Genomic DNA, 15253 nt, shown 5'->3' with positions numbered 1-15253 from the left:
AAATATGCACTTCTCTAAAAAAAAAAACCCCTGAGTTTGCAGGTATTCGGCATCCGAAACTCGTGGTCTTCCCGAACCACATGAAGCCGACCTCACTACTCATTGCCGCGGCGCCGCCGCGTTCACCGCACTCATGCATTCGGCCGTCCCACTCGCACACCGACACCGGGTTCCCTTGGGGACGGCGGCGACGAGGAGACCCGGCCCTTGGCGCCAACCGGCGGCCCCATCGGTTCTCTACCTCGTGGCGCTAGTACCCCCACCCCCCCACGCGACGCAACAGCATCGTACAGCGATGACCGGTGAGTATTCCTCAGAGCCCAATGAGAATGAGGGACCCAACTTGCATAGTTAGTAAAAATTTACTGTAGGTTGTTACCGACAAGTCTGAATGTTTATGGCTGTGTTGAAAGCATGGAATGGTTTTCTCCCAATCTCTTTTGTTCTTTGCTGCATCTGCTGCAGAATGGTGCATAGATGATAAATCATATTTTCTTCTCATACTTGTATAAATTCTAGGCATCATAATCTGCAGCATTCCCCATTTCCCTACGTTGCAAATGGGCCCAAAATTTTCTCTCCTAGTTTTCCCCCTTTGTACCATTAGTAATCTGCGGTTTCAACCTCACTGTTTTACTGCACCATTTCTTTTATACTAGTTCACTTTCACTCTGCTGCTTTCGGTGACTAAAACTTTTGATTTTTTTTTATGGCAATGATGAATTTGGCTCATTACGAGTCACAGACAACAGGCTAATGTCTTGTTCCTTCAGGAAGTGAGACAATTCCTTCGAAATACAGGCTGGAAAACCTGAGCTCTGTCAATGCAATTTTAATACTATTCAGTTGTGCTTCTGCACTGCTGCACATAAGCATATGACGCTCCTTTTCTTCTCTGTTGGGCTGATGTGGACTGGGAATCCATCCAGGTTTGGAGTGTTCTGGGAGTTTTGTTCTGGTCAATCTAATCAAAATATTGCTTTTTGAGTGGATGCTCCAATTGATCCAGATTGTTGGGTGTTTATTTGCTTCCTGGCGGAGTACCAACATCCAGTTTATTTCCGAAACAAACATTAAAATTTGGTTGATGACCTTTAAAGTACTGCATATATGCAGTACCTCCAGCGGAGACTCATGCAAACCCACTAGAGCAGAAGTCTATTAGAAGTCTATAAATGGTTGATGACCTTTAAAGTTTGAACAGAATGTTGCTCCAAACAGGGCCAAATCCCAAGTATCTTAGTACCTGCAACAAGAAAGGCCATGACATGGAATCGAAGGCCTTTGAGATATCCAACTTGAGGAGAACTCTCTGCTCTTTTTGCCAATGGAGCAATTTGGCTATTTGTTGGACCAAGATAAATTTTTCATGAATGCACATTCTTTTGACATAAGCACTTTGATTGGGAGACACCAAATCCTTGAGCTTCCTAGCCAGCCTATTGGCTAGCAGTTTGGTGATAAGCTTGGAAAAGCTATGGACTAGGCTTATAGGGTGAAAGTCTTTGATTTCCATGGCATCTGGAGATTTTGGTAGCAGGTGATATAGGCTGAATCCAGAAGGAATAATCTGCTCACATCTCCCTGCAGAACTCGCCATTGATGGATTTTTCATGATTTGGTTGCAATGCTTTTTGGACTTGGTATGTTCTCCCTCACCATTACATCACCTCATTATCCTCTATTGTGATTAGACCCGTCCGGAAATTAATTTTGGAACTTAGCTTGCTCATGAGGGATGATATGTGCTCTGTCTTCTCCTAAGTGGTTCGATTTCTTGCATTTCTATTCTTTTAATGTTTAACTATAGCCCCACTTTGGGACCTTGCATGTTTGATTATGATTGTTCTTTTCTTGCAAATACTAGAATCCATATATATTAAACAAGTACAAGCTTTACAAGAACACCCTTGACAAAGGAATTTATAAACATGCCCAAGGGGAGTTCATCACCATCTTTGACCTGCACAATCCAACGGCGTGTCGTGGGCGTAGCTTGATCCGCACATGCCCTCTGTCGCCGAAACCAGAGAGTCATTGTAACTTTCCCTAGGAAATCATTATGTATTGCCAGGAGATGCCAATGATGACGTTCCGAAGCACGAATCGTCATCCTAGAGAAGAAGGCCACATGATGAGAGAACCAACCCCACATCACGCTGGAAGTGTCATCTAAAGATCTTATTGACATGACCATCGGCGTCACCGCGAGCCGAGGCGGAAGCATCGAGGTTGACTCCTCCTCCCTCCCCCTCCACCCCATTATCTGCCGGAATTGATTTGGGAAACCAATCCTCACGTGCTCCGAGGTGGCACCGAAGCCAGCAATGGACTTGTTCCATTGCGCTGTCGCATCCACTGTTTTGATGGGCGACATAAGGACACCGAACCTAATAACCTAAACCAAGGCTTCCCATGAGGGCGCAATCCATGGTCTCTCGCGACTCTCGGTGCCGAAATTGGCCGCCAGAGGCGAGGGAGACCGATGGAATCAGACAACGAGGATGAGTGGTGACTAGGGATACATTAGACGGATCAGATGTCAGAGTAAGAAGACGCCACTGCTGCCTCGGACAAGGAAAAGTCTTAAAGAGTCACGCTCACATGGCAATTAGAAAAAAGTGGAAGTGTTTCTATTTCTGAAACTGGAATATTTCTTCGGTTCGGTACTCAGTTTAAGGCCGCAATAAACAAGCCCAAATGATAAGTGCCACACGTGTGGCACGAAGTAACACCGCCCTGACGTTTTTACAACTAAAATTGCCATCCGAAAAAAAAACCGAAACCCCCAAAAAAACTGAAACTTGCTATCCAAACAGAAAGTTGCCATGCTTCACAACTAAAGTTGCCATCCCTGGGTAACTAAAGTTGCCATCAGAAAATGTCAGGGCGGAATTGCTTCGTGCCACACGTGTGGCACTTGTATTTAGACTCTTGGTCTCTTTCTTGTTAATTACATGGAAAGAGCAGCATTGCAGTGATACAAATTAAAGCCACACATCATTACAGATAATTTATAGAAGACATTCCATTTGATAGTCTAAATCATACATTAAAATTAGTTCGACCAAACATAACATAACCTTGTTTCAGATCCCAAATGACAACCACCGAGTAAAAGTTAAATGTGATGTAAAACTGAACTCCATGACTGCAGTACAGGCTGATGCCATGCCATCTGCTAATCTAAATCATACATAGAAACTGGTTCTTCCTAACATATAGGATAACCTTATTTATGATCCCAAAAGATAACAGATAAAACTAAACTCCTTCTGACTAGCACAATTTCACACACAGAATGTGCAAGAATCAGCAGGTAGAGGAGCATCTCTCTGGAAGTTAGGGGCTAACGACCTAACTACAGCTCTCCACCCAAGATATTAACATCGTTGATTAATAAATCCTGCAGTCAGAAAATAAGTTTAGTTAGATGCAACCTTATCTAACTCCGTACTGCTAGTACATTTATATATGTGCAAAGCCTGACAAATTTAGAGAGAAGATAGTAAATGCCAAAACGAAAGCAGGCTCGGAAGAACATGGGCAGGCATCATGCAGCAAAAGAATGAGAAAGCTTCTTACTTCATTAAGCATGTTGTTCCTGGTAGAAATGTCATCCATCAAAAAACAATCATTAACAGCTTCCCAGAAATCATCACTGTCGATATTCAGTTGACCATCAACAGCTTCCTGATTAGCTGTGCCTTGTGCTTGCACAGGGAGAACGCCGCCTGCACCACCATCATTCAGCATCTGTGTTGGTTCGGCAGAAATGCCCATCTGAATGTCAGGCATTGCAGCACCGATGCTTGAAGCACTACCAAGTGCGAAGTTACCATTCAGCATCTCCACCGAGCTTGTGTTGTTGTTGTTGTTGTTGTTGTTGTTGTTGATTGCGAAGTTACCATTCGGCATCTCCACCGAGCTCATGTTGCTGTTGATTGCAAAGTTACCATTCGCCATCTCGACCGAGCTCATACTGTTGTTGATTGCGAAGTTACCATTCGGCATCTCCGCCGAGCTCATGTTGTTGTTGATAGCAAAGTTACCATTCGGCACCTCGACCGAGCTCATGTTGTTGTTGGTTGCCAAATGACCATTCGGCATCTCCACCGAGCTTATGTTGTTGTTGATTGATAAATCCTGCAGTCAGAAAACAAGTTTAGTTAGATGCAACCTTATCGAACTTCGTACTGCCAGTACATTTTTATATGTGCAAAGCCTGAAAAACTTAGAGACAAGATAGTAAATGCCAAAACGAAAGCAAGCTGGGTAAAACTGGGCAGGCATCATTCAGGAAAAGAACGGGAAAGCTTCTTACTTCATCAAGCATGTTGATCGTGGTAAGAATGTCATCCATCGAAAAACTATCAACAAGAGCTTCCAAGAAATCATCACTGTCGATATTCAGTTGACCATCAACAGCTTCCTGATCAGCTGCGTCTTGTGCTTGCGCAGGGAGAACGCCGCCTGCACCACCATCATTCAGCATCCGAGTTGGCACGGCAGAAATGCCCATCTGAAGGTCAAGCATTGCAGCACCGATGCTTGAAGCACTACCAAGTGCGAAGTTACCATTCGGCATCTCCACCAAGCTTGTGCCGCCGTCCATTACGAGGTAACCATTCAGCATCTCTACCCAGCTTGTGTTGTCGTCGATTGAGAGGTCACCATTCAACATCTCTACCGAGTTTGTGTTGCCGTCGATTGCAAAGTCACCATTCAGCACCTGTACTGAGCTTGTGCTGTTGTTGATGGTTACATCGACGTCGAACAACGCCATCTCCTCACCGGAACGTGCCAACGATTTTGTGCTGTTTATGAAAGCTGCTATTTGGTTCTTCAGCTTGTCGAGACTCATCGGTGTTTGGCCAGCTATCTGGCCAGCTGGTGAGGCTGCAAGGCCTGTGAGCTGGTTGATGTTGGGGATGTTCCAATAGTCACGGCTAAGATCAGGATACTTCATAGGTGCTTGCCAGGAGTTGCCTAGGCGGTTCCCGGCGTCGCCATACGGACTCCTCTGAACCGGAGGCTGGAACCCCTGGCGAGATGGCCGCACTGAAAACTGATTCACAGGCAAAGATGTCCCACCATTGTGTCTATTTCCGTCCGCAAAGGAGCTGCCACTACTCTGAAAGCCTCTGTTTGCCCTCAGTAGATTGCCACGCAGCATGCCCATGTAGGATGACTCGCCACGGGAATGGCTGGAACCAAATGCGTCCCACGCCCCTGTGCCATTTGTCCTGTTTGCATATGCGCTGGAGGAAGAGGGCTGCTGTCTCAAACCCGGCAGCAGCCACGACAACCAAGGCCTGGAGAGCATGCTGCCACCATGGACACCGGCACCACGCGCTCCGAACGCGGACGGATGATCCATCCTTGTAGGGAGACTGGTAGGGTTCCAAGAGGCAGGGTTTGTGGACGGCCGATATATCCCATGTCCATGGAAATACTTGCAGATACCTTCTCCCCAACTTTCAGCAACAAGCAAATCGCACCTCTCTTCTGCCCCGTCCCCGGTCCTTGCGAGATACGTCCTGTACTTCTGAAATCAAAAGATAGGCGAGCACATAGATGAGAGGCGCATCATGGATATTTTTACATTTTGTTTTTGATTGTTCTTAAGACGTATATATGGAGAACAAATCAAAGGAACTGAAAGTGCTGCATGGCTCCAAAAACTCTAGAAATCATGGGGCATGCATTATATCCGACGTGTCACATTTTCACAGAAGAATAATTACAAGGTAACTAAGACAAAAGAACAGGAAACAAGCCTATCCAGTTCCAATTTTTGGGCAGCACTGTGAGATATGAACACAACCCAGCAACATGGCAAAATATGATATAGTACGAGATAGGGATTCAGTGCATACAAAAGTCAGGTATAGTTAAGGTGGTGGATGCGTTTCTGTATTTTGTATCAGCTTGATGCATCAATATACTGCCTATTATTTATAAAAAAGGTATACACGAGGAGTAGAAAGTAAACCTGCAGATGACTCCCAACACTCTCTCTGGAGACGTTATCCACATTCATGGCGGCCAGTATCTTCGATGGAACAGCCCCTGCATATACACATTCGCATAACCAAAAAGTTTTTATACCAGAGATAATAATGCCAAGATCACATTGCTTCGTTTTGGTTAATGTAGTAAGCCATGAGAAGTGTGATCGAGTAAGTTCTCTTACTCTTGATGCCGATCTGACTGACAGCCTCCACAAACTTGTCATGCAGATCATTTCTCCATGCCGTCCTCGGCTTCTTCCCGGTCGATGGGTTTGGTGACAAGTTCTCCTTGTTCGCATCATGGCCATCTTCATCATGTTCATGACTCTTCGTCCATCCACGCTTGGTGCTCTTTGCACCGTCCTGCTCGCCGCCGCCGGGTCCTCCTGTAGGCTGCGCCTTCTCAGCGGCAGCATTACGGATGCTGCTGCTGAGTCTCCATGGTTGAGGGGTTCTCCTCGCCATGACATGCCGCCACATGATATCGAGGTGCTTGGTTTGCACCGGTTTCACCAGGTACTCGCACGCCCCGTGAGCTATGCCTTTCTTCATAGCCTCGGGCCTCTCGTCCGCTGATAACACTGCACATATCATATCATATCATATCATATCATCAGTGGTTCAGTTTGGCAACACAGGATTAAAAAAAACAACACTACTGCACCACTGAATGTCGATCCCTGTGGATTAAGATCAGAAAAAAAGTGTTCATTTGATGAACTCTTGTCTTTTCCATATATGGATGCGGAAACTGTAAGCAGACGCGTTATACATGTTGAACAAACATCAAACGTGTCAAAGAAACTCTGCAATGTTCTATTCTGTTCCAAAGTGGAAATCACGCAGGAATCAAGCTCATATCATGACAATTAAAAGCTGATCTGCAATTCAAACGGCTAGGATTTGACATACTATCCTCCCTCTCTCCTTGAGCTAGTATGTGGCAACAGGTTTCTCAAGGAGAGAGGGAGGCCCAGATACTAGGTGTGCAGCTGATCGCATCAGCAAAGCAGAGTGGAGCTACCGAGCTAGGTGATGTCGCCAAAAAAGAAGCGACCATATCAAGTGCCTTGGCGATGGCGATCTTGAGCAAGATATCAACTTCTCTTTTGAAGTAGCCGGGCGGTCTGGCGAACGAGGGGGAAATTATCGTGCGTTGTTTGCTTCTTCAAAAGGCACCCTGAATGTACGATACCAGATCGGAGTGAAAGTACCTTGGAAACGATCTTCACAAAGTTATCAACTACTCCCTCCGTCCCATAATATAAGAGTGTTTTTTACACTAAACTAATGTAAAAAAAATGCTCTTATATTATAGACGGAGGGAGTAGTATTTGAAGTTACTAAAGAACGTGTTTGGCTCAACCCCTTTTTTGTTAAGTTATCTGATTACAATGTTACCTGATTACCTTAAACTTGTTTGTTTGTAAAAGTTATCAACTAGTATTTGAAGTTACTAAAGGACTTCTTTGGTTCAGCCCTTTTTTTATAGGTATCTGATTACCTTAAACTTGTTTGATTGTATAATTGTATGCATGACTCGATCCCTACTAGTTTGTTAGTTCTCTAATGACTACTGACTTGACCCCTAATCTAGTTGCCCATAACTCCCCAATCTCCGACGCGAGATGCATATAGTTGTGCACGACAGAGTTTGTATATGTATTGTCCACGAGTATATGTACGGTATATATACCCAGAAAAGGTCAACACAATGTGTGTTGGATCCTATTCATTCTCTAGATTTCTATGTTGTATTAGTTGCTCTTCTCTAGAAAAAGGTATACAGAGAACCACCTCTTGGTGTGGTTGTGGAGCTATGGGAGCAGGAATCCATCCCTAGGGTTTAAATCATGACACTCACATTTATATTGGTTGGTTCTCCTTCGATACTGCTCACTGATCCGATGTGCGTCCTCAACCAGGACTTTGGGCAGGTTGCGTCCAATTTCCTCATCGAGCCAACTAGTTCCTAGGCCTACCTCTTCATACCATGATTGTGGTCGCCAGAGGAAGCACGACTGCACCAACAACACACCCCAGACAGTGGTGCACATACTCCGAGGGCTGTCATTGGTTTATATACACCGGTGCCGGAGCATGCTCGTCTTTGGTGTCAATGGCACCGCTCGTATTTGGCACCCAAGGGCCGCCACTCTTCATCAGATTTTGCAACAATTCCCTCTTTCTTGTAATAAATCTGAGTATCATACTTGTCATGGCTGCCATGTAGGTAAACACGCTCGCTTGCCTTTTAGTTCTTCTTCCCCCGCCGCTACTTTTCCCTTTGAAATAATGCATTGTGATGTATGGACGTCTCCGATCCCTAACAACTCTTGTTTTCGGTATTTACTTCATGCACTCACTTCATTTTATGCCTATGTAGTCATGCATTTATCTCGTTTCGTGCTTTATCTCCAAACTGACAATGCCAAATAATTCAATAATGTAGGTGTCTGCACCCTCCTCTCCTCCCACATGATGATCCTTCGTCTCACCCGCCCCTACACCTCGAAGGAGAATGAACATGTCAAGCACATGCTCTGCGTATTCAACGATAGCATATGCGCCTTCATGTACCACTCCAACACCCCTTCTCGATTCCAGCCCAATGCACTCTCTATAGTTACTCACCTCCCTACCTTTTTCCCTGAAACCCATGGTGGATTTACACCCCTAACCATCATTTTTGCCACCCTTGTGTAATAGTATCTGCATCTTTGGTTGTCTCTACGACCCCACTGTAGCCACCACTGCATCCGCCAGGTAGCCTGCATTTTTCTTGGCTATCATCCTAATACGAAAGGGTTTTGATGCTACGATCATGTGGTGCAACGCATGATAGTGTCTTGATATATGTACTTTGACGGTCATTCTTTCCCATTTTCATGAAATTCGTGCTCCATCAAATACATTGACACCAACATTCGTACCTCCGTGTCAATGTCCCACGCTGGCTCATATAGACCGAGTCCCATGCCCCGCACAACCGCTGTTGACATGTCCTGGCCACCTGCTGCCATGTCACACATTTCCGCTACCATGTTGCCTGAAATGGATGCCATGGCGCCAGATGCTGCCATGGAAGCCGATGTCACCCCGACATGCTGCCGCGACACACATTTCTACCATTGATATACCCGTAGAGGATATCATGTCACCTATTTTCTTACATGACAACCTTAAATTACCATGCCCGCCTCTGTTGTAATGACTATAATTACTGCCTTGACACCTATTTTCGCACCAATACAACTGAAATGGCTACCATGTCACCCCATGCTACCGAACGTGCCCTAATTTTGCCCCCAAACATTGAGACCATTCTCGCGTCACTCTGTCACCGACACCAAGGTCCACGCCACCCTCACACTCCATGGTCAATCGGGCATAACACATGTCTTATAGTCCAGCACCCGGTACGATTTCACTGCACTCTCACCATCACTGTCGCATCTCCACTGCAGCGCTCCACTCTTGATACTCTTTGGATCCCAATTGGCGAGCAACAATGCATGCTAACATTTTGGATTGTCTGTGGGTTCACCCAACATTTTGGCATCGACTTCTTTGAGGCCTTTTCTCCCATTGTCAAGAGACCACCATTCACATCATTCTCCAAATTGTTGCATCTCGTTGATGGGCCTTGCATCAACTCGAGATCAACAATGGGTTCTTTCATGGGAGACTGGAAAACATGTTCTCTATCAGCATTCCACCGGCTTTGCCAATGCTCATCGTCCAACCAACACATGCCTTCTTGCCAAGCACCTGTATTGGCTCAAATTTTGGCATCACCTCCCGCCGCCAGAACGCTGGCTACTAAATGGGATGGAATGTTTTTTGGAAGGGTACTAGTAGAGCGTTTTGGTACTAAAATAGAAGTGTGCGTGCACTAACTCATACGTGCGGGGCGTTCATAGATGCAATCTAAATTTATGTGTTATGCATCCAAAGGTACTTCTACTTAGGTGGAGCCGGTATGCAAACACTTGGTTGTGCATACCCAATGTCGACACATGAAACATGGTCACCCAAACCATTCGGCGCCCACAACGGTTTGTGCCAACTTGCTCAGGCAAAAGTCGGTCCAGGACTCTTGTTCATACCAATTTAAGGTAGAAAATGGAAGATTAGATTAGGGAAAAGGCTTTACCGATGACCGGCAGATCCATCTCGAGGTCGATGAGCCGGAGAAGCTTGAAGCCGTCCATGTCCGATAGGTACACATCGCTGACCACCAGATCGAAATTGTCCCTCCCCTCCCTAAGCATCTGGCGGGCCATCATCGCGTCCCTCACGATTGTCGCTGTCGCGCATAAGAACCAAAACCAAGAAACTTCAACATATTAGTCCCAATAGATTTAACCATGCGATTTGGATCTAGATAGAATAGGTGGTTAGGAACACTCACGACGGTAGTTGCGCATGCGCAGGAGAACCTCCAGGACCTTGAGGCTGACAGGATCATTGTCGATAGCGAGCACACGCAACCCCGATGGGAACACGCTCACAATCGCCTCCTTTCCATGCCTTTCCTCACGCATATCCATCTCTTCTTCTTCCCTTAGATAAACTAACCACGATTTGCTAACCAACATCAATAAACAACCAAAACATGGGAAAAACCCTACAGAAATCCACGAATAGCAAGAAACAGGCCTAGGACTTCACACCTTGTGCAAAGGATCCCTGGACGGTGTGCTAGGCGCAGAATAAATTCGATGTTGCAAGAACTCCAGAGTAGCACCAAGGACTCGAGGATGGACAGAGGATCTTATAGATCGGCTGAAATTAATGGGTGCCAAATATAGAAAGTGCTATTCACATGTAAATTTTTGTACTCCTTAATTTCTCTATTTCAGTTTCTATCTCATTGCCAAAATGATGCCGGGCCGACCTCTCAATGTGTTTTGTTGTGTTGTGTGGTTCACAGGGAACCACCTTTTCCTTCCTATTTTACCCTAGCAAATCTTGGAGGATAGGTATGATTTGAATCCTTGTGATGTGTCTGATTGTTGTTTAGGCATGTATGATAAGTCGATAGAGTTCATCATGTCTTGTACTCAAATCAGTTGAAGAATTGTGTTACATGATCATATAACCTAAGAGTTGATATGTTTTATGAGAGAAAGTGAATCATCCTCCAAAATGAAAACTTCATCACAACATCAAGATCCCGCAGAATGGAGAAGTTACTTCTTCAAATTTTGCATCTAGCGTATTGTATCTATGGTCGATGACTATGATTTACTTGTTGGAAATATGCCCTAGAGGAATATCTATATTATTATATTTCCATACCAGAGTTAAGAGTTTATATTCTATGCTATAACTGCTATGATCCTGGAATATGCGATTCAGTGGAAAACTCATATGCACATGTGGAATGATAAACTATAAATAAAAGGTTCCTAGTCTCGCCTCTAAGACTAGCTCAAGTGTTGTTGGTGTTCACGTTTTCCGGATCTTACGATATTGCTAAGTGTAACAATGATCCTAAAAAACCACATTGAGACTATGATGTTAGACAAACGATCATATTGAATTGACCCAATCTTGTTTGTTACGAATTGAGTTAATATCGTCTATATTCAATTGTAATAACACGGAGTGTTAACACGTGATATTTCTCCTTAGACCATGAGATGGGCTTTAGGGTTGCTCAAACGTCACCTGTAACACGATGATCATAAAGACAACTTACAGGTTCATCAGAAAGTTTGACAAGTGCCCGGATAGCTCGAGAGTGGGATTTGCTCCTCCGACAATGGAGATATATTCTTAGGGCCCTCTCAGCGTGACGGCAATGATCATCATCTGGATAGACACACGTGACTTCTTCACAGGGATGCTAGAACACAATAATGAGAAAGAAGAACAAAGCCGGTAACTAGGATTTCGATATAGTGAGCATGGTGATGACTCAGTAGGATACCAATGCATCCCGGGTTTTGCGAAGTATCACAAAGCAAAGGGAACATCATATGATAACCAAAGATTCACTCAAATATCATTCGTGTGCTCATAGGGATCGATATGGACATCCACGGTCCCGCTATCGGTCATTGAACAAACAGTTTCGTTCATGTCTATGAGTTACTGAACCTACAGGGTCACAAGCTTAAGGAAATCACGATCTGGCAAGTGTTAGTAGGATGGGAGTGATGGTAATATATTTGTGGAATTGTTTCATTAATATTCGGAATAGTTCTAAGAGGATCCGGAAGCGTTTTAGGGTCACCGAAAGGGTTTCGGTGAATATCGGGTAATACCGAGTATTACCGATTGAAAGTGCGTTAAGTCGACTAGAGGGGGGGTGAATAGGCGATTTTTATAAATTCTTCACTGAGGAATTTCAGGGTGGGGAAATTCCTAAGTGAAGAACTACTTGCAGCGGAATAAGTACTCAGATGCGGACATGACATAACATAAGCATGGATATCATGATGAATTGAAAACAAGGCACATAGTACATAAAGTGTAAGCACATGATAAAACAGGGTGAAGACAAACAGACTGAAGAAATTGAACTGAGGAAATTGAGAAAGTCTTCAGTCAAAGCCTTCAAACAGATATGAACAAGCACCCAACACAGTAATGAGGAAATGAAAGGGTTGAGGAAATAGAACCAGTAAGCTTGGTGAAGACAATGATTTGGTAGACCAGTTCAACTGTTGTGACAGTTGTACGTCTGGTTAGAGCGGCTAGGTATTTAAACCTGAGGACACACAGTCCCGGACACACAGTCCTCACCGTATTCTCCTTGAACTAAGGTCACACAGACCTCGTCCAATCACTCGTGGTAAGTCTTCAGATGACTTCCAAACCTTCACAAACTCAATCACCCGGCAATCCACAATTTCCTCTTGGATGCTCTAGACCATGACGCCTAACCGTCTAGAGGATGCACAGTCCTCAAAGGTAAAAAGCGTCAGTTCCGCACAGGAACAATCTCTTCAGTGATGCTCAATCACTTTGGGTTTGTAGGTGTTTGGTTTGGGGTTTTGGGTTTTTCCTCACTTGATGATTTTTGCTCAAAGTCCTCGGAGGATGGGATGCTCTCAATGACAAGTGTCAGTTTCTCGCGGAGCAGCCAACCAGCTAGTGGTTGTAGGGGACAGCTATTTATAGCCTAGGGAGCAGCCCGACATGATAAGACATAAATGCCCTTCAATGATATGACCGTTAGGTGGGTAGATATTTTGGGACAGCCGGCGCATAGCACAACAACGACCGGAAATTTGAGGTTCAAGTTCCTCAGGGCTATCATGTTCCTCACAGTGTAGGAAATCCGCACCGGCGAATTCCTAACTCCTCAGTCAGAACAAATTCCTCAGAGACCAGAAGAACTTCGTCTCTGTCACTGAAGAAATTGACTGAACTGTATGAGATTTCCAATGGCTTCACTTGAAGGGACTGGTAGGTGTAGGATTTTGAGATGAGCATCACTTGGAAACTTTCCCTTAGTTTTACCTCGACCCCCTTTAATAGTACGGTGTTTCCTATGACTCAAGAAAGAGAAAAGGAAACTACGAAAACAAAAGTCTTCACACTTCATGTTCCTCATATGAATATCAAGTCTTCACGGTCACACCAATTTCTTCACTTTTAAAGTCTTCAGAAATCCAAAGTCTTCAGTCGAAGACATTCATTTTTAGGGGTCGACTTTCTCTATAAATATCAAACTCCTCATAGACTTATAGACCTGTGTACACTCACAAACGCATTACCCCCTTAACCTATAAGTCTTCAATACACCAAAATCACTAAGGGGCATTAGATGCACTTACAATCTCCCCCTTTTTGGTGATTGATGACAATATAGGTTAAGTTTTCAATGGGGATAAACATATGGAGTGTAAATACTGATATTGAGGAATTTGATTGCAAGATATAGAAGAACCCCCCTGAAGATGTGCATAGTGAGGAATTTGCTTTTGAAGCAATGCACATTTGAAGAGTAGAATCATGGAGATCTCCCCCTATATCTTGTAATTCATACACGCATTTAACATATGATACGAAGAATTTGAAATGCATGATGAAATATGGTGACTGATGTGATTCAACATGCGCGCATTACATATATGAGGAAATATCATGCAGAGGAGCATAGCAAAAGTATCAGACCACCATCGGGTTTAAGTTTACAACTCGATCCAATAAATCTTCAGAAGAACGAGAGTTGTAACTTAGAAAAAAAACACCCATATATAGAGACCCGCTTGAAGACTAACTCTCAAAATTCTCCCCTTTTGTCATCAAATGGCCAAAAGGGACGAAAAGTGAGGACTAACGCTCCTGAAGAATATCATCACTGAGTCGATGAAGGAGCGCCAGCATTGTTGGGGTCGGTTGTTGATGTAGGGTCTGCCGCAGTGTCGTCCAAATCTTCATGCTCATCAGTCTCGCGCGATGAAGAATATGAGCTGGCTACCAAGGAAGGAACTTTGGTTTTCTTGAATTTCTTCGCTGGTGGTTGAGACCATTCAAAGTCCTGCTTGAAACCCATTTGCTTCAGACCTTCTTCACCATAGAGATGAGACAGAACAGTCTAGGTGCGATTGAATACTTCATGGAGGTAGAAGTGGTTCTTCTTCACTGCATTATGTGTGGCAGTCATGTTGTGAAGAATAGAGCCAAACTGACGCTTAACCCATTTTTGGTTGCGATCGACCTTCTGGTGAAGACTGAGGAGAAGCTCACGATCAGCCATCACCCTTGGAGTTGTGCCTTGAGGATTTTGCTTTGAGGCATTGGCGGCGGAGTCATGAGTGGAAGATTCATTATTGGTGGAATATGATGCAGCTTTGCGGAACTGACCATCCAATGGACGAATGCCTTCATCAATAATAGCAGTAGCCTTGCCCTTTTCATCAGCTGAGGAAAATGTCCGCTTAAGGACTTTTATTGGGGGCAAGTAGCTGACGTGATTCTGCAAATCAGCCTTGTAGTTGATTGAAGACCTTGATCTGAGGAATCTCATAATCCAGGGAGCGTAAGGCTTCAATTCAATAGGGGACAAAGCTGCATTTGCCAGAGTCCTCATGAAGAAATCATGGTAGTTGACAGGAATGCCATGAATGAGGTTGAATAGCAGATTCTTCATGATACCAACGACCTCTTCTTCATTAGAGTCGTGGCCCTTGATTGGACTCAAGGTCTTGGTCAAGATGCGATAGATAGTCCGTGGTACACACAACAATTCCTTCACGAGGAATTTGGTTCTTGAGGCT

The 15253-nt window shown here is 44.4% G+C and overlaps 1 protein-coding gene across 12 annotated transcripts; it reads left to right on the top strand.

The window, feature by feature from the left end:
- The first annotated feature begins 46 nt into the window (after positions 1–46).
- On the top strand, positions 47–8888 carry LOC125521245. 12 transcript variants are annotated; one of them, XR_007289107.1, is made up of 5 exons: positions 47–302; positions 1591–1643; positions 3723–4346; positions 4462–4621; positions 6243–7491. XR_007289107.1 is itself a non-coding variant. In XM_048686307.1 (4 exons), exons 1-4 carry the CDS (start codon positions 134–136, stop codon positions 8718–8720), a joined length of 636 nt encoding a protein of 211 aa, XP_048542264.1. In that variant the 5' UTR covers positions 47–133; the 3' UTR covers positions 8721–8888. The 12 variants fall into 12 exon arrangements, 4 of the variants coding, with proteins under 4 accessions (XP_048542264.1, XP_048542268.1, XP_048542265.1 ...); XR_007289111.1 differs by having other exon boundaries at positions 774–1643; XR_007289110.1 differs by having other exon boundaries at positions 774–2231.
- The last annotated feature ends 6365 nt before the right edge of the window (positions 8889–15253 follow it).

This window comes from Triticum urartu, chromosome 7 (genome assembly GCF_003073215.2).
Source record: "Triticum urartu cultivar G1812 chromosome 7, Tu2.1, whole genome shotgun sequence".
In the NCBI taxonomy this organism is placed as follows: Eukaryota; Viridiplantae; Streptophyta; class Magnoliopsida; order Poales; family Poaceae; genus Triticum; species Triticum urartu.
Note: the sequence above shows the minus strand (reverse complement) of the source record. Positions and strands in the feature narration are given on the sequence as shown.